The sequence below is a fragment of the Erythrolamprus reginae genome, unplaced genomic scaffold (genome assembly GCF_031021105.1).
Source record: "Erythrolamprus reginae isolate rEryReg1 unplaced genomic scaffold, rEryReg1.hap1 H_27, whole genome shotgun sequence".
In the NCBI taxonomy this organism is placed as follows: Eukaryota; Metazoa; Chordata; class Lepidosauria; order Squamata; family Dipsadidae; genus Erythrolamprus; species Erythrolamprus reginae.
The window spans coordinates 422,643-442,078 of NW_027248481.1; the positions used below are offsets into that span (position 1 = coordinate 422,643).

General features: G+C 41.7%; 2 protein-coding genes across 5 annotated transcripts in view; both read left to right on the forward strand.

Moving 5' to 3' along the window:
• The window catches only part of LOC139155531 (interleukin-17 receptor C-like), a 44,996-nt gene extending 37,698 nt beyond the window's left edge, over window positions 1–7,298 (forward strand). The window contains exons 16-19 of one of the 2 annotated variants that reach the window (XM_070730701.1): window positions 825–882; window positions 3,434–3,529; window positions 3,623–3,715; window positions 4,832–7,298. In XM_070730701.1, the coding sequence (XP_070586802.1) occupies window positions 825–882; window positions 3,434–3,529; window positions 3,623–3,715; window positions 4,832–5,424 (840 nt within the window). In that variant the 3' untranslated portion in view covers window positions 5,425–7,298. The remainder of the gene's footprint in view (window positions 1–824; window positions 883–3,433; window positions 3,530–3,622; window positions 3,716–4,831) is intronic. The other variant, XM_070730702.1, reaches the window with a different exon arrangement.
• Window positions 7,299–15,497: 8,199 nt separating this feature from the next.
• The window catches only part of LOC139155526 (protein disulfide isomerase Creld1-like), a 36,601-nt gene continuing 32,662 nt past the window's right edge, over window positions 15,498–19,436 (forward strand). The window contains exons 1-3 of one of the 3 annotated variants that reach the window (XM_070730692.1): window positions 15,498–15,732; window positions 16,123–16,249; window positions 18,839–18,992. In XM_070730692.1, the coding sequence (XP_070586793.1) occupies window positions 18,858–18,992 (135 nt within the window). In that variant the 5' untranslated portion in view covers window positions 15,498–15,732; window positions 16,123–16,249; window positions 18,839–18,857. Of the gene's footprint in view, window positions 15,733–16,122; window positions 16,250–17,334; window positions 17,388–18,838; window positions 18,993–19,436 lie in introns of those variants that run through there. The other 2 variants (XM_070730690.1, XM_070730691.1) reach the window with 2 other exon arrangements.

The window sequence follows — 19,436 nt, forward strand, 5'->3', positions numbered from 1 at the left end:
ATATATTACACACAAGCACACAAAGATATACATTATTTACTATATAAACTGTATGTGTATTAATTTAATTTAATTTAATTTAATTTAATTTAATTTAATTTAATTTAATTTAATTTAATTTAATTTAATTTAATTTAATTTAATTTAATTTAATTTAATTTAATTTAATTTAATTTAATTTAATTTAATTTAATTTAATTTATTAAATTTGTATGCAGCCCCTCTCCGGAGATACACACACATACACACGCACAGCTCTTCTAAAATTATACACATTCAACCTCATTTACTGCGATAGGAAAAACATATACAGAGCCCAAAAGGGAAAAAAAGAAAAAAAATCAATTTTTTTTCTACCAGTTCTGCATACCTGACCATACCGATAGGAGCCCATCACTGGAAGGGACCTTGGAGGTCTTCTAGTCCAACCCCCTGCTTAGGCAGGAAACCCTACATCACTTCAGACAAATGGTTATCCAACATCTTCTTAAAAACCTCCAATTTTGGAGCATTCACAGCTTCTGGAGGCAAGTTGAAGTCCACACATTTTAAAATTAGCAAATTTGGAGACTGGTGGCTCATAAATAGCCCCTCAAGCCAGCCAGGGAGAGATTTGGGAATTTCTTGAAGTATTCCATGAGCTGCACTCTAAATGAAGATTGCTTTGGTAACTTGGACATTGTTCCTGTAGCTTCCGAGATTCTCTGTTTAGTCCAGATGGACATTAAAGAGACTTCACCTACATCTTGCCTTATGTCTTTGTTTTATGTGGCACTTGACAAGTGAATATTTTTTACCAGACAATTGTCCTTTGTTTTCTACAGGTGTGGCAAGAAAACGGGACCAATGCTACTATACTCTGGGCTTGTTCAGTGGAGCATTGTGAGTGTCTTGTGTTTGAGATTAAAGACCAGGAATGCTACTTAGAAACCCACCACATCAAAAAAACTAGAGTAGCAGTTACATAAAAATTGATTGGATTCCTTGGTATATCCTGGGCTCAACTCCCATCCTGACTGCTGCCTGGAGGAAGAGTCAGGTCTCCACTGTTTTCCATAAAGCTAGGAGGGCAGAAGCCCTTTGGATTTTGTGAGGAGGCTGCTCCCTGGAGTAGATGCTGCTACTGAGAAGACCTATATCAGTGATGGAGAATCTTTAGATTAGATTAGATTTATTGGATTTATATGCCGACCCTCTCCGCAGACTCGGGGCGGCTCACAACAATGGCAAAAACAGTACATAGTAACAAATCTAATATTTAGTAATCTAAATTACAGTTTTAGGTTAAAAAAAGAATTCATAAAAACAACCCCAATATATATAAAAAGCAAGCACACAATCAATCATACACCAAAACAACATGGGCAAGGGGGAGATGTTTTAATTCCCCCATGCCTGACGGCAGAGGTGGGTTTTAAGAAGTTTACGAAAGGCAAGGAGGGTGGGGGCAATCCTAATCTCTGGGGGGAGCTGGTTCCAGAGGGTTGGAGCCACCACAGAGAAGGCTCAGGTGCCGAAAGAGCGTGGGCGCATGCTATTGCACTTACATGAGTGCCCACACCCATATTTCAATGCCTGGGGAGGGTGAAAACAGCTTCCCCCGCCCCCTGGAGGCCTTCTGGAGGCCGGAAATGGACTGTTTCCCAACTTCTGGTGGACCCAGGAGGCTCATGTTTCGCCCCCTCCAGGCTCCAAAGACTTCCCAGGAGCCGGGGAAGTGTAAAACCGCCCTCCCCCACCCCCCTGGAGGCTCTCTGGAAGCCAAAAACGCCCTTCCAAAGCCTCTGTGAGAGCCAAAAATCAGATGGCCGGCACACACATGCACGTTGGAGCTGAGCTAGGGCAACCGCTCGCGTGCCAGTAGATATGGCTCTGCGTGCCACCTGTGGCACCCGTGCCATAGGTTAGCCATCACTGGCCTATATCAACGACGACAAACCTTTTTATTGTTACATGCCAAAAATTTTATTTGTTTGTTTGTTTGTTTAGTCCAATACACAATGAGAGTTTTAGTGGGTATAGTAATAGAACATATCAATGAAAGAATAGAAGAAGAGATATAGGAATAGAAGAAAGGTATAGGAGATATAGGAGAGCAATAGGACAGGGGACGGAAGGCACTCTAGTGCACTTGTACTCGCCCCTTACTGACCTCTTAGGAATCTGGATAGGTCAACCTTAGATAATCTAAGGGTAAAGTGTTGGGGGTTTGGGGATGACACTATAGAGTCATCCCCAAATGGCAGCGCTCACACACTATTGTGCACAAACGTGCCAGTACCTATAAATGCAAAGCTGGATGAGGAACTCTGGGAGTTGAAGTCCACAAATTGCCAAGGTCGGAGACCCCTGGAATAGACTGGCCATTGACAAAGGTTGGGGGAACAAGTGAGCTGGGCCCAGTCTTAATGACTAATTGACAAAGGTGGGGGCTACTAAGAGTGAGTATTTTTCTGCCCCAAAATATGTTTCTCCATTTTCTAATTGAGGGAAATATAAGATTCTGTCTTTTAAAAATATTTCTGAAAATATTTCATTCCTCTTTGAGGGGGCTAGATGCTAAGTTCCTACAGCATCTCACCGTGGTTCTCAGCCTGGAGGCCGGGACCCCTGGGGGGGGTGTCGAATGACCATTTCACAGGGGTCACCTAAGACCATGGGCAAAAGACAAATTTCCCATGGTGTTACGAACTAAAGCTTCTATTCTGGTGCCTTGGAACATATGTTTACAATCCGGCCAATCAGGCGTTTACAGTGCGTGTGTCCGTCTGACCTTCCTGCCAATCATCTTAAAACTCTGTTGGGACAATTGGCACTAAGCTTATGGTTGGGGGGTCACCACAACATGAGGAACTGTATTAAGGGGTTGTGGCATTAGAAAGATTGAAAACCACTAATTCTAGAAACTGATAGCCAACAGGAGTGAAACTTGTGCATATTAAACTGCATGTACAAGGTTTCCAATTGCATGTACAAGGTTCTGGACCAGCTGAAACTTCTGGGCGATCTCTAACAACAGCCCCACATAGAGGGCATTGCAGTTGTCCAGTCAGGGAGTAACTTAAGAAATTGATGTCTATGAGCTTGGGCCTTCTGATCCAGGAACAAACCCAAATGACACTCAAAATAAATTTGTGCAAAAGCCATAGCTGCCACTTTTCCTCCGACAGGAGCTACCACTCTAAGAAGACTTCCCAAATTGTGTATTATTTGTATTGGGGGAAATGAGACCTCCATCAAGAGTTAAAGTTGGCAGCTCTCCAGGTCCTGGATAACCAAAGAAGTCTTCCTTAAAGTGAAGCCAGGACTGTCTGCCCAAGACTTTGCCTTCTGCCTTAGCCAATGGGAAAAAGACAGGAAGAGAAAGAGGTGGGCCGTACAAATTCGGCTGGGCTCCAAATACTGAATCCCTCCTCTTTGTCCTTTGATGCAGATCCTCGGACCTATTGGGTGCTGATCTGGTTGGTCATTCTCCTAGGTAGCTGCTCTGTTCTGTTCATGCTCCTGTTCAAGAAAGAATCAGTAAAAGGTACCCTTTTTGTTTCCCAAACCTCAAATCTACTCCTATGCTGCCATACTCAATAAGCATTGCCACCCAATTAATGTTTTTCTCTATTTACAGGCTGGTTCAAGATCCTGAAAGAAGATTACAGTTCCAGAGGGAAAGGCAACAGGCAAAGGCAAATCTGTACAGATTACCATTCCAGAGGTAAAGGTAAACAGCCTCTTATTGTATTTTGAAGATTAAACTATGGCAATAATTCTTCTTTGGGAAATAGTAGTGACTGTGAGAGGGATCTTGGAGTCCTAGTGGATAACCATTTAAATATGAGCCAGCAGTGTGCAGCAGTTGCAAAAAAAGCCAACACAGTTCTAGGCTGCATTAACAGAGGGATAGAATCAAGATCATGGAAAGTGACAACAGCTCTTTATTAAGTAATCAGGAGCATCCCCAGAGTCCAGCTCGCAGGCTGGTATAGAATTAGAAAAACCGCGGCTAAACCCGCACTTATATACTTTGTTGCCAGCGCCGGGATTGGTGACATTGTTTCAAGGCTTCGCGCCGGGGCTTCCCGTTGGCTGCGCTTTGCAGGCTTTCTATTGGTCGTGCCTGCGGCTTCCTATTGGCTGCGTCTGGTCCAATCGGTGGTCTCCTTTATTTAGCAACATGAAAACATAACAATGAGAAGTGTTAATACCAATTTATAAGGCCTTTATAAGGCCACACTTGTAATACTGCATTCAGTTTTGGTTGCCACAATGCAAAAAGGATGTTGAGATTCTAGAAAAAGTGCAGAGAAGAGCGACAAAGATGATTAGGGGATTAGAGGCTAAAACATATGAAGAACGGTTGCAGGAACTGGGCATGACTAGTTTAATGAAAAGAAGGACCAGGGGAGACATTGTAGCAGTATTCCAATATCTCAGGGGTTTCCACAAGGAAGAAGGAGTCAACCTATTCTCCAAAGAAACTGGGTAGAACAAGAAGCAATGGGTGGAAACTAAACAAGGAGAGAAGCGACTTAGAACTAAGGAGAAATTTCCTGACAGTTAGAACAATTAATCCATGGAACAGCTTGCCTCTAGAAGTTGTGAATGCTCCAACACTGGAAGTTTTGTGCCCCTGGAAGTTCGACAACCGTCTGTCTGAAGTGGTGTAGGATTTCCTGCCTAAACAGGGGGTTGGACTCGAAGACCTCCAAGGTCCCTTCCAACTCTGTTGTTGTTGTTATTGTTATTGCTGCTGCTGCTGTTGTTATTGTTGTTGTTGTTGTTATAAGATTTGTTATTGTTTATAGACTATCCTCTCTCTCTCTCTCTCTCACTGCAGGAATGCTTCACGGCCGACCGGTCCTCATTCTCTACTCTCCAGATCATGAAGGCTACGAGCGTGTGGTAGGAATCCTGGCAGATGCCCTGACTCAGCTGCAAGCCTCTGTTTCCCTGGAGTTGTGGAGCCGTGGGGAGCTGGGGTCCGTGGGGCCCATGCAGTGGTTCCATGCCCAGCGACGCCTGATACTTCAAGAAGGCGGAGTTATTGTCCTGCTGTTTTCCCACGGCGCCCTGGCCAGTTGTGCAGAATGGTTGGGCTGGAAACACAACTTCCCTCGGTCCACCTTCAAACCAGACAGCACATTCTTGGCTTCCCTCAACTGCGTCCTGCCTGACTTCCTGGCGGGTGAGGCTGGGGCCACCTACGTTGTCGGCTGCTTTGAGGAGCTTCTTCCAGCCAATGAGATCCCCGATCTCTTCCGTTCTGTGCCTGTCTATCCTCTGCCCTCTCAGCTCTTTAGCTTCCTGCAGGCCTTGGCTGGACACAGAGTAGGACACAAGCAGAGGAACAGCCTCAGGAGACACGCAGAGGGCATCCATAAGTGCCTGGAACAGGCAGTGCGCGATTGCCAGCAAAAGTACCCCAGCTAGTAGAACTTACCATTGCTGTTTTCTCAGCAGGAGGATAAACAGAGGAAATGCATTCGGTCACCATCCTTAAGTGAGCTGGCAAAAGTGCATTTCACAAATAGCTTTTCAACAAGTCAGAGTGGGCAGTTTGTTCTTGCAATTTGGAAAGAAGACTTTGATGACGTAGCAAGAGAGAATCATGGATGGGAACTTGTTTTGCATGGTGGTTCAAGTGTTTAATTGCCCGCTGGACGTAAGGAGCTGGTCGTCGTATTACTGAATGGTAACCAGCCAATAATATGAAGGGAGACCCTCAGTAGATCAGGAATGGAGAATCTCCCAAGATGGGGGCATCTTGCCTTCATGCCTTGTTTTGGAGCTCTCTTGAGGCACGTGCTTGGCCAGCAAAATGCAATAACGCTAAAAACTAGAAATAATTCAAATTAAGGGTGATGCAGAGCACTTCATGAAATTAGCTCTCTCAGAACGTCAAGGGAGCCATGTCCCGTGAAGTCTCAGTGTTGGCTTGGTTTCGATGGAAGGGTCTTCAGGGTATGTATCTCAGAAGGTTGTGGAAACATCTCAACATGGTGACACTGAACCTGGACTGATATGGCTACCTCAGCAAGTTTGAAAGGATGCATTTACTGGTTTCCAGAAGGTTTCTTTCAAGATGGTTCACACAACCTTTATTTAAAAATGATAAAGGGCTTTGGGCACATTCTCCGCCTTTTATCAGGAACTCATCCCCACATCCTGCTTGCCCAAATGTTTGCATTACTAAATGTTTGAGAGACCTCTGCCACAGACCACAGAATCATCTTTGGTTGGTTTGTTCCAATTGGGAAGTGGTGTTTCCCTTCTTCTCCGGACAATTTCCACGAGGGCAATTAGGATGTATCAGGGAAGCGTTTAGAGATGAGGAGTCAACAAGAGTGATTGGCTCAGCTCCAGCTGTCTTGGCCAGTGGGTTCCTTCCCTGCCCAGTAACTGGGCCCCATACCTCCACTGTAGTGGCCCTTGGTTGACTCAGCCTTCCATCCTTCCAAGGAGGACCCAGAATATGCTGATTTTGTAAACCACTTAGAGAGGGCTGTAAAGCATTATGAAGCAGTATATAAGTCTAAATGCTATTGCTATTTGTCTTTGCTGGAGAACAGACTGGACACCTGGTCTCTGTGTGGAAAGTTTTCTTTTATTTGTTTTGTTATTGTTTTAAAGTCTTCTTAATTGTTTTTTTAAATTGTCTTGAAATTTTAGAATTGTAAGCTCCCCAGAGTCACCTGGTTGTGTTGGGCACCTATAGATATTGACTAAAACAAACAAAGTTTCCCTCAAGAGGGAAAGAGAAAGGAAAGTAAGTACCAGAGGCACAATAGCATTGAGCATTCCCAGGTTTCTGGCTTGGTGTTTCAAATTAGATCTTTTGCTCATTTGAAGCAGACTTTTGGGTGAAGAGGGAGAATTGACACAGGTACAGTATATTGATCCTCTGTTTCTTTGACAGAAGATGTTCTACAGTAGCCCTTGACTTACAAACATTCATTTAGTGGCTCTTTGAAGTTACAATATTGCAGCATTCCCATGGTCACATGATCGAGTTATGTATTTATAACGGTTGCAGAGTCCTGAGGCCATTGAATCACCTTTTGTGACCTTCCGACAGGCAAAGTCAACAGGGAAGCCAAATTCATTTAACAATCATTTTACTAACTTAACAATTCACTTGATTCACTTAACAACGGTGGCAAGTAGTGATGGGCGAACCCAACGGTGTTCGGGTTCGGCAAGTTCAGACAAACCCGAACCAAACCCGAACACTATGTGACATCAAAGCTCCGTCCCCGGAATCCCATCGTTTTTTATATTTACAGATTTTAATTTAAAAAAAAAAATTATGACAAAGGACCGCCCTTTGCTTGCAGCACCACTGCAGCATCCTTTCACGTAAAAATATTTTTATTTTTACTAAAAAGGATGCCGCAGCGGTGCTGCAAGCAAAGGGCGGTCCTTTCACATAAAAATAAACATGGAATCCAGGAAGTGATCACCTTGGGGTCCTTAGCAACCTGCCGGTATACGTGACATCAAAGCTCCGCCCCGGAATCTCTTTGTGGGAGGGATTCCCCAGCTCCTTTTGTGCCTCCCTCCCATCCTCCCAACCGGCCGACAGCTCCCCGGTGTTCGCCTTCCTCCGCCGCCACCGGCGCTCAGCTCCTCCTCCTCTTCTCAGCAGATGACAGCTGGGCGGTGGCTTTCATGGTGTTCGGCATGAACACCGAACCGGAGCAAAAATTGTTTTAAAAAATCGGGTTTGGGTCTGGCATGCCGAACACTATAAAATTCGGTACGGACCCTAATTATGTGGGTTCGGTTCGCCCAACACTAGTGACAAGAAAAAGTCATAAAATGGGGCTTAACTGTCTCTCCTAGCAATGTAAATTTTGGACTCAACTATGATCACAATTCAAGGATTTAGATTTCTTCTATTGCCCTTTACAGACAAATGATCCTATGAAACACATTAATAACACTGCCATCTAGAGCCGAATTCCTGCAGATCCAGACAGTTGATTCAAGAGGACAATACTGTAGTCCTCTTGGAAGAAACATACTGCAAATAAGAACCATCAACATATAAATACATAAATTGTCAAAGGGTAACTTATTCATGTCATCGATACTCTCATAAAATGGCAAGAGAGATGGGTGTGGACAGTCACAAAACACTTATTTATGAGAAAATAAATTGGTAGGTTTCCTGCTGTCTTTGTAGCTTTCCAGGATGCTCTACAGTCTTTTCCTCTTAATCCTGGACTTTTTCTTCTGGGAATTATTTTCACATAAAATTTGCCCTTCTTATTTCTTGAGGATGCCTCTGGAGCATTTCTGGATCCCAAAACATAGTTGAGAAGAAGTTATATTTGCTTGAGTCAGAGTTTATTTTTAGGGCATGCCAAGTGCTCTTTCATTTATTTATGTACTGTATTTTAAATAAAATCATTTTAAAACCCAGGTGGAGAGGACTTATTTTAACTTCCTCATTCCCTGCAAACATGAAAAAGAAGCTGTAAGACCGACGAAACTTTTCCAAAATGAGCTGTGGACCGAACTGTTTCACTATCAATTTGAACCAAATGAGCATATGCACCAAGACAAATTCCTTGTGTGTCCAATCACACTTGGCCAATAAAAATTCTATTCTATTCTATTTAGTTTTATTTTTTTTACATAAATTTATTTATTTATTTATTACTTGGATTTGTATGCCGCCCCTCTCCGAAGAATGCTTTATTCCCAAAGATGCCGGACATTCGATGCTCTATAAAAACAGGAACAATAAAATGTTACAGGGCTTCTTGTGTGACCTATTCCAAAGTCTGGTAATATAGACAGATCTTTGATACCTTTCAGAATGTTACCAGGATTGGAGAAAGATGAAGGCTACCTTTACTTTTTGGAATGATTGTAGCCTGTTTTGGGGGATAACTGGGAGTGGGGGCTATTTAAAAAATCAAAATATCAAAGCTTACAGTCCTTTTTAAAAAGTGTTGTGCAAAAAGGGAACAGGGCTTCGATGACACTGTTGTGCCTGTCATCTTTTCACCTTTTTTTGATACCCATTGTAACATACCCAGATCGATGCTACTACTAAACTCTGAAGAGAATAGCCCTAATTGCTCGCTCTCTCTATTTCCCCCCCCCCCTGTAATTTTTATCCTCAGAAGGAGATGAGGCAAGTTTGGGTTAAAAAGGGGGAAAAAACCATGCCATTCTTTGCACAGGCAAGTCTTCGACTTAAGACCATTATTAAGTTCACAATTATGTGCGTTGTGATGGTTGTTGTGAGTCCTTACAGGACAATCGAATCTGGATCCAAAGTACCTTTTTCGGGGTCCTTTATAACTGTCCTCTAACAGTCACTAAGCAACCAGTCATAATTTGAGTCTTTTCAAATTGGCTTGACTCAGCTCTGTAGCTGCCATCTTGTCTACCATCTCTCTGTGTTAATAATAATAATAATAATAATAATAATAACAACAACAACAGCAGCAGCAGCATCAATAACAGCAACAACAGAGTTGGAAGGGACCTTGGAGGTCTTCTAGTCCAACGCCCTGCTTAGGCAGGAAACCCTACACCACTTCAGACAGATGGTTATCCAACATCCTCTTTAAAACTTCCAGTGTTGGAGCATTCCCAACTTCTGGAGGGAAGCTGTTCCACTGATTAATTGTTCTCACTGTCAGGAAATTTCTCCTTAGCTCTATGTTGCTTCTCTCGTTGTTTAGTTTCCACCCATTGCTCCTTGTTCTACCCTCAGGTGCTTTGGAGAATAGGTTGACTCCTTCTTCCTTGTGGAAACCCCTGAGATATTGGAATACTGCTACAATGTCTCCCCTGGTCCTTCTTTTCATTAAACTAGTCATGCCCAGTTCCTGCAACCGTTCTTCATATGTTTTAGCCTCCTGTCCTCCAATCATCTTTGTTGCTCTTCTCTGTACACTTTCTAGAGCCTCAACATCCTTTTTGCATCAGGGCTGAACAAGAGAAACCCGTTGGGAACAAATTTGAGAAGATTTAAATCCTCCCAAAAAATACAGCCGAGGGGCCCAGATGCTATGCATACAGAGACTAAGGCAGTGTTTCTCAACCTTAGCATCACTGGAAATTGGGTGGACTTCAACTCCCAACATTCTCCATCCAGTCATGACTAAGGAATTCTGGGAATTGAAGTCCAAATATCTTCAAATGGCTAAGGATATAGAACGCTGGGCTAAGGGAAATACATTCCCACTGGTTCCTATTGGCCACTGCCAACCCTGTCATAACCAGGCATATTCCATCGCCCTGCCTACCATCTGAATTTCCCCAGTGAGTCTGCACTGATTGATCTTCTGACTATTTTACTGAATTGGCTTTTAATCCTTATTATGAAAAGACAGAGAAATATATATTCTACATTGTTTAAAACCCCAGTGGTTGCTGAATACGTCTTTTCATTGCCTTTTTCTTCAATTTACTATATTTTAAAAATACAGTACTGACAGATTGTTTTCATCTTGTGACAACCCTTTATTGCCTTTTTTTTGTATACTACTCAATCACAATGAATTTAACAAAAGAAATGCAAGCTTTAGTAAATAATTAGATAAACACAGTGTTACCATGTTAACAGTTTGGATGAAGGAAACACTTTAAACGAAACGAGGCCCCAGCTCTGTTTGATTATGTTCCGGTTTCTGGTGTTTTCTTTTTATTAATGTGAAAAGCTTGTTATTAGCATATTCAAATGCCAGAGCAAGGAAGGGCATCTCTTCAGGCTTCTTCCCAGAAGAATTACCCTGTCCATGTTGTAATGGGCTTGGGTAACACAAAATATGAGCAAATATTATATTGTTTGCTTTGCTATTCTATTGATAGAACCTTTTGTTCCTCTTTTGACACAATGATTGTTTCAATCTTTAAAATAACACCAGCTTCAGTTGTGACGGCCCCCTCCATTGCCTTTACGCATCGACCTGATGGGCATTTGCCCATGGGCTCCACGAACATAGGGCCCCCATACTGTATGTAAACCCTTCAATGCACCTGGTATATCAATACAGCAACATTTGGAATACTGTGTTCAGTTCTGGAGACCTCACCTACAAAGAGATATTGATAAAATTGAACGGGTCCAAAGACGGGCTACAAAAATGGTGGAAGGTCTTAAGCATAAAACTTATCAGGAAAGACTTCATGAACTCAATCTGTATAGTCTGGAGGACAGAAGGGAAAGGGGGGGCATGATCGAAACATTTAAATATGTTAAAGGATTCAATAAGGTTCAAGAGGGAAGAGTTTTTAATAGGAAAGTGAACACAAGAACAAGGGGACACAATCTGAAGTTAGTTGGGGGAAAGATCAGAAGCAACGTGAAAAAATATTATTTTACTGAAAGAGTAGTAGATGCTTGGAACAAACCTCCAGCAGATGTGGTTGATAAATCCACAGTAACTGAATTTAAAAATGCCTGGGATAAACATATATCCACCCAAGGATAAAATACAGGAAATAGTATAAAGGCAGACTAGATAGACCATGAGGTCTTTTTCTGCTGTCAATCTTCTAGGTTTCTAGTTTTCTATGTAACATATTAAATTTTACTGCATTTTCATGAATCCTTAGATGACAGTAAAATAAATGTGTTTAATTTTATCGACCATTTCCATTTTTATACCTGTGAGTACTTGCAGAGGCCACAGTACACTGCTTTGCCCAAGGTCCATAATTAGTAGTGGGTTGCTATCGATGCAATAGCGGATTGTGCACCAGTAGCGGCCGCCAAACTTCACAATTTGCACGCGATCACTCCAGTGGCCGTCGTATGGGCGCCACCATCTTTTTTTAAAATTTACCATATTTTTTGCTTCATGAGCATGGGCAGAAGCAAAAAATGCTAGGCGTGCATGAACACATGCAAGACAACCGAAATTGCACATGCAGCATACCGGTAGCAGAGATAATGGCAAACCTCCCCTGCCCATAATGCTGTTAAGTTGCCCTCCCCCTACTTCCCTTTTCAATCAGGATGTCTTAAATACTTTCTCTCTCTGATGCTTATAAATGTATTATTGTACTACTGCCAAAAGAGCACTACTTCATGTTGGAGCTCTTCAAACACACTGGTGTGTACACGCTCACTGAATACATAGATACAAACTGGAGACAATTTGTATGTGTTTAATGATAGAAATCTTTTTCTGATGGCTTTGTATACATTTTCTTTCTTTCTTTCAGAAGGCCTCAGCTTTTACTTTGCATTGTCAAGTGAAAAGTAGGGAATGGTGTATCTGCGTTGGAAAACTATTGTATGCACAAAAATGGAAAGACACTTCAGTTCCTACTATATTTATTTATATTTCATTGTGAGTCGCTCCGAGTCTTCAGAGAGGGGCAGCATACAAGTCTAATAAATTATTATTATTAATTATTATTATTTGATTGATTGATTGATTGATTGATTAGATTTCCATGCCGCCCTTCTCCTCAGACTCAGGGCGGCTCACAACAAAATGAAATAAAAAACATGTAGCAATCTAAAGTTAAAATACAGTACATTTGTAAAACCCCAATTTCTTAAAACCAAACATCCAATTCATTCTATCATACATATAAATTCATTCATCGGCTGGGACTGGATGTTAAACTTTGTGGCCCCAAGCCTGCGGGCAAAGATGAATTTTTAAGACCTTGTGGAAGGCAGGGAGGGTGGGGGCAGTACGAATCTCTGGTGGGAGTTGATTCCAAAAGGCCGGGGCCGCCACAGAGAAGGCTCTTCCTCCAGGTCCTGCCAGACAACGTTGTCTGGCTGACAGGACCTCGAGAAGGCCAACTCTGTGGGACCTGAATGGCTGCTGGGATATTTAAATTATATGGACAAATGATTGCAGAAATTGATGGAATTGGCTGTAATGGCAAAATTGACATCTTTGATTAAAGAAAAGTACTTTTGCTTCCAGGTGGAGACTGCTTCTGAAATTCATGCTTGATGTGGAAAAAAGAATGAAACTTTGATTTTGGGTTTTATCGAGTGAATTGATAGATCTTTACAGTAATGGCTTGTTCATATTATTATATTGCTTTTCTATTTTCATATTTTACAATATTTTATAACTCAATAAAAATGTTAAACTAGAAAACTATGAGGTAAATCAGTGTTTCCCAACTTCAGCAACTTTGAGGTGCATGTGGAGCCAATTTGGGGAAATTCTGTGAAATTGAAGTCAACAGATCTAAAAGTTGCTAACCTGAAAAACACTGAGGCAAAGTCAAAGAGAGGTATACAATTTGATGATTTTCACTTGATTTGGAGTATATTGTCACTCCTAGCCAGTATGGCCTGGGGATGTGAGGATTGTAGGCTAAAATATTTGGAGAATACCAGGTACCATATCTCCTTTTGTAGACAGATTAGGGTTTTTTTTAAGAAGGCAATTTCTTGCAGTTTTTCATAATTGTATTTTGTTAGTCATTAAAGTAGACTTTAAGTGTTTTAAGTCCCTCTCAATCTGTGGAGGCCAATTCATCCTGCTGCAAAAGTGACCTGAATTTGAAGGGCTTTCAAAGTCTCCCAAAGTAGCCTCCTCCCTATACAGGATTGATGCAATTTCTGATCTTCCTTAGCTTTTTTTAAAGTCCCCCCACCCTCTTCACATTTCCAGCTCTCCGCAAGCTGCATTGGCTACCAGTTGGTGTCTGGGCGCAATTCAAGGTATTGGTTATCACCTTTTAAAGCCCTACATGGCTTAGGACCAGACTATTTATGGGGCTGCCTACCTCATACTTCCCTGCAGCCAATAAGTGCCCACAGAGTTGGCCTTCTCCAGGTCCCGACTGCCAAATAATGTCGGTTGATGGGGCCGTGGGGAAGAGCCTCCTCTGTGGTAGCTCCAACCCTTTACCCCCGGAGATTTGCACTATCGCTACTCTGCCGGCCTTCCAGAAATCTATTAAGACCTGGCTTTTCCAGTGGGCCTGGGACCATGAATGACGGAATGTTTGAATGTTATTGAGTTATTGATTGTTTTTATATTTTATTTTGATACTGCAATTCTTATATTGTTGTTAGCCGCCCAGAATCCATGGCAGTTGGGCAGCATACAAATCTTGTTAAACATTAAACAAACATTTCTCAGTAACTGCTCTGAATGGGGTTCTCTCCCCTTCCTCCACCCCCCACCCCTGCTCAGTTTTACAAGATATTCCTGCTATTGCAATTGTGGCACAAATCCACCCAAATTCATATTTACATACTCAAACTTGATGTTTGCACAGCTGCTCCCTGTCCAGCCAAGGTGTATTTAGCAGTGACCGCAAAAATGCAGATTCTACTTGATGATACAGCATCAAGATCTGACCATCAATGATATATTTGGTCCTATTGTAGATTTTAAATTGTTTTTAAACGTCTCTATTTTTATCGATGTTCAAATATACTGCTAAAATAAATAAAGGGAACACTCAAAGAACACAATATAACTCCAAGTAAATCAAACTTCTGTGAAATCAAACTGTCCACTTAGGCAGCAACACCGATTGACAATCAATTTCACTCACTGTTGTGCACATTCAACTTTGTACAGAACAAAGTATTCAATGAGGATATTCCATTCATTCAGATATGTGTTCTTTGAGTGTTCCCTTTATTTTTTTGAGCAGTTTATTTTAATACTGTATGTATGTAGTGTATCTATGTATTGATTGATTGATTGGATTTCTATGCCGCCCTTCTCTGAAGACTCAGGGCAGCTCGCAACATATGAAAAACAGTAAATTACAATAAAATGAATTCAATTAAATTAAAATTACATGGTTAACTAAAATCCTTAATTGTATTAAAAATCAATTCCAGTCATTCATATAGCAATCATACAATGTCTTGTTATTCTTTGTTGTGAGCCGCCCAGAGTCCTTAGGCTTAGGGAGCTGGGCAGCATACAAATGTAAATACATACATACATAAATACATGAATAATACTTTCAAATGAGATGTTAATTTTAGCAAAGACTGCTGGCGACAATGTTTATGCACCTTTATCCAACCTTCTTGAACCAGGGCAGAGAATTCAATAATAATAATAATAATAATAATAATAATAATAATAATAATAATAACAACAACAACAACAACAACAACAACAACAACAATGAAGTCCAAGACGCTTGGTATGTTTTTGACTTGTGATATTGTGATACGAAATCCAGCATATTAATCTCGTTTGCTGTGTATTACTGTTTTTTGTGAATAAAATAACAACAATAATAAAATCAACTAATCTGCAGGGCAAACATAGTGGGAAAGACAGGATTATGAGCTCCCCGAAGCATATTTTGGGCTCAGAACGAGAACACTTGTGTTCAACAGTAACAGGATTTTATTTTTGTTCGGACGGTTTTTAATGGAGGGTGAAATACAATCTCGTTCCGGAGGGACTTTCTTGCCTTCACAACTGCAGAGTAGCCTGACTGCGGCCCTTTTAAGCGCCTTGACAGGTGCTGCTCCGGCGGGGGGAGTGGGGAAACCGGACGGAGCCCGGCTATTGGTCGCTGGGAGGAGGAGGGGTGATGTCATCGCACAGAGCCCGATGTCATTGGCGGAGACAGGAAGGATTTACCCTCCCCTTTCCCTCTTGATGGCGATCTTGCGGTCGCAGGGGGGCGGGGGGAGCGCTCAGCTTCGGCGGACCCGGGTGTAGCCTTGCGTGCGAAAGTGGGCGCTGCACTTCCGGGCCTCCCCCGTTGGCTTGTGCTGCTCTCCCGAGGGGGCCAGCCGGGAGAGGCCAGGTAGGTTGGGAGTCCCCGAAGTAGGCGGTGGGTCAGAAAAATAAACACGTTTTCTTGGACTTGTCTTGGGGGGGGGAGAAGAGGGGGGCTGGGTTGGCCATTCGGTGGCACAGAGTGGATCCAATTTTTTCTATCTGCAAAAATAGGGGCGCCCCAGAAGGGGGGGGAATCCCTCCTTTGGACTTGGAGCCGCTAGGCAGAGAGATCGGAGCAAGTGGAATCCCGTGTCATCCCGTTTACACGTTCTCTAGATCCGTTATGTGCCATCAAGTGGGGGCGGGGGGGTTTGTTTGATTCAAGCAACCATATAGGTAGATCTTCCAACGTTGCACCCCATAGCAACGTTGGTCCCACCGTCTTCTTTCCTTTGCCTTCCGCCTCTCTCATTAGTACAGCCTTCTCTGATGAGCCAGGTCTTCCCATGATGTCTCCGACTAGGATCCTTTGAGCGTGGTCATTCTGTGCCTCCAGCGAGAACTTTGGATTTGATTTGCTCAATGATCCCTTAGATCCTGAAGTAAGTCCTCCTAAATTCATAATTGGCTTTCTAAAGGAAGTGGTCATCAGTTGAGGTCCCTATTGTGCTGTGGTGGCTTGCTGCTATATTCTGAATTTCAAATAGGAATGGGGATAGAATGGAATGGAATACAATAGTTGGGAGAGACCTTGGAGGTCCTCTAGTCCAACCCCCTGCTTAGGCAGGAAACCCTACACCACTTCAGACAAATGGTTTTCCAATATCTTCTTTAAAAAGTCCAATGCTGGAGAACCCACAATTTCTGGAGACAAGCTGTTCCATGGATTAATTGTTCTAACTGTCAGGAAATTTCTCCTTAGTTCTAAGTTGCTTCTCTCCTTGATTAGTTTTCACAGATTGATTCTTATAACATATATACTGTTCAAAAAAATAAAGGGAACACTCAAATAACACATTCTAGATCTGAATGAATGAAATATTCTCATTGAACACTTTGTTCTGTACAAAATTGAATGTGCACAACAGCATGTGGAATTGATTGTCAATCAGTGTTGCTTCCTAAGTGGACAGTTTGATTTCACAGAAGTTTGATTTATTTGGAGTTATGTTGTGTTGTTTTTAAGTGCTCTCTTTATTTTTTGGAGTAGTGTTTTTTCCACAACCTGATGTCTTAACTTGCTTATAACCTCCATCAGTAAGGCCAATGGAATGACTGTTGGTTATGTAGGCTGAGGAATGGTGGGAGTTGTAGTCCAATTCTTGTGGAGGGTGTCTGCCTGGGAAGGTAGATTTGATGCCATCTGCTGGAGATTAGGATACCCCATACCTACAGCAGGTTTAATATTTCCAGTATCTCTTGTCCATTCAGATTTTTGCAGTTTACTTTAAATCGATAGCATTTAGTAATCTGTTAAAAGAATGAGATTCATAATCTGTTCATTAATGACAGTTTGGGAGACTGAGGTTTTTTTTTAGATCAAGCAGTTTGATCCGGCTGTTACTGGTTGTATCCAGTATCTGTGACTTTTATATTTGTGATTGGTGTCTGCCTAAAATGTGTTTTGAGCCATTGAGTTGGTTTTCTATATCTCTCTGTTGCTACAGGGAAATGGCAGAACACCAAGGCCAAGCATAATGCATATTTACCAGTATTAGATTTTGGATACTACCAGATTGAGTGAGTCTTTTCTTCTTGATGTGACTTACTAATTTATATATAAATTGCATCTGTTATTTGAGGCTTATTAGTTTATATGACTTGCAAGTCATTTACTGTATATTCATGAGCATGCTTACATGGACATTATATCTAGGGTAATTGGGATTAACACAACTCCTGTTTTTTAGATTCTTTTGCTACAGGAAGCTTAGGTTTCTCCATTCTCAAGTATGAGAATATAGACAAAGCAATGGAGTTGCACAGAAATTGTACACTATCAGAGCAGTTACTGGACAGCTAAATGGCTCTTGGGAAGGAGATTATAATAATCCATTTACTTTCCAAAAATATCTTTAGTGTTCCCATACCTAAAGGGCTGCTATAAAGAAGAGGAAGTTACGTGAAGCACAGGACAAGAAAGAGTAGATGGGAAGTAATCAAGGAGAAGGGCAACCTAGAACTGAGAAGAAATTTCCTGACAGTTAGAACAATTCATCCGTGGAGTGGTTGCCTTCAGAAGGTGCTCCATCACTTGGGGTTTTTTAAAAAGAGATTGGACAGCTATTTGTCCAGATTGAGTAGTTGACTTTGGGTCTCTCCAATCTCTAAACTACCTTGTGGAGTAATTTGGGGGAAATTGAATATATGTCTGGATATGCAACCTTGGCCATTCAGATTTTTGCAGTTTTCTTTAAATCAACATAATTTAGTTCCTGGGAGGAAACAAATAAATGTAAGAAATAAATGATTTAAAAAAATCTTCTCCAGTTGTTTGCAATACATCTCCTTATACCCTGAAATTTTTAAATCCCAACTTCTTTTGATTAAGATTTGGATTGTCACCCAGCATATCAAGAATACAGGTGTAGAGCTTATGCAGAATAATCTTCAACCCATGTTGTCACATATCCACTGCCTAGAAGTCTCTTGCCCCATCAGAAACTTTATTATTTATTATTATTATTTAATTTATTATTTACCAAGACTGTATTATTATTATTCTCGTCCTATTACATATCTCCTCCTACTTACGGCTGTAATCATGTTGCTTGTATATTTATTATTTATATTGTTTTACTTGTTTCCTAGTATGATTTGAGTGCTTATTAGTAACCTATGACTATCACTAAGTGTTGTATCTTACTACAGTATATGATTCTTGATGAATGTATTTTTTTTCTTTTATGTAGTCTGGAAGCATATGCACCAGTAGTGGGTTCTAAACCCTGTCGCTTCTGATTCGCTCTTAAGTGAGCGAGCGCGATGCTTCTGCACATGTGCAGAAGCATCCCAGGCGGGTGGGTGGAACTTCCTGCCACTGCTACTGGTTTGTGGAAGTAGGCCGAACTGGGAGCAACCTACTGCTGATGTGCACCGAAGACAAATTCCTTGTGTGTCCAATTACACTTGGCCAATAAAGAATGCTATTCTATTCTTATTGGTCTCACCACCCTTCCTCTTCCTTCCAGTCTTGTTCCTAGCCTGAAAATGGCTTTTTCCAGGATGAAAGTCCCACCTGCCCTGCTGTTCTTCCTCTTGCTGTTCCACTGGATGCCAAGCTCTGGGGGTTCCCAGCAAGATACCTGCCAGACCTGTCGGGCTCTTGTCGACAATTTCAATAAGGTAGGAAGCTAGAAAGGATTTCCAAAATGGATTGGGTGTTTATTTGTTTGTTTATTATTTTTCAAATGTATAGGCCGCCCTTCTCCTTGTGGACTCAGGGCGGCTTACAACAATAAAATGATTACAAAATTACGATACCCCAATGCATAGAATAAAAACAAGTAGGAAAAAAACAAGTAGAAAAAAACTGGCAGGAGTGGAAAACTTATTGCTCAACAGACCCAGGCCTGCCAGCATAAAGTGGGTTTTTTAAGCCTTTCAGAAGGCGAGAAGAGTGGGGGCAGTACAAATATCTGGGGGGAGTTGGTTCCAGAGGATCAGGGCCGCAACAGAGAAGGCTCTTCTCCGTGGTCCCACTAGCCAGCATTGTACGAGGTTCGCCCAGAAAGTAATGCACCACATTTTTTTTCTTCAACAATTATTTATTGAACACAATGAAACTTA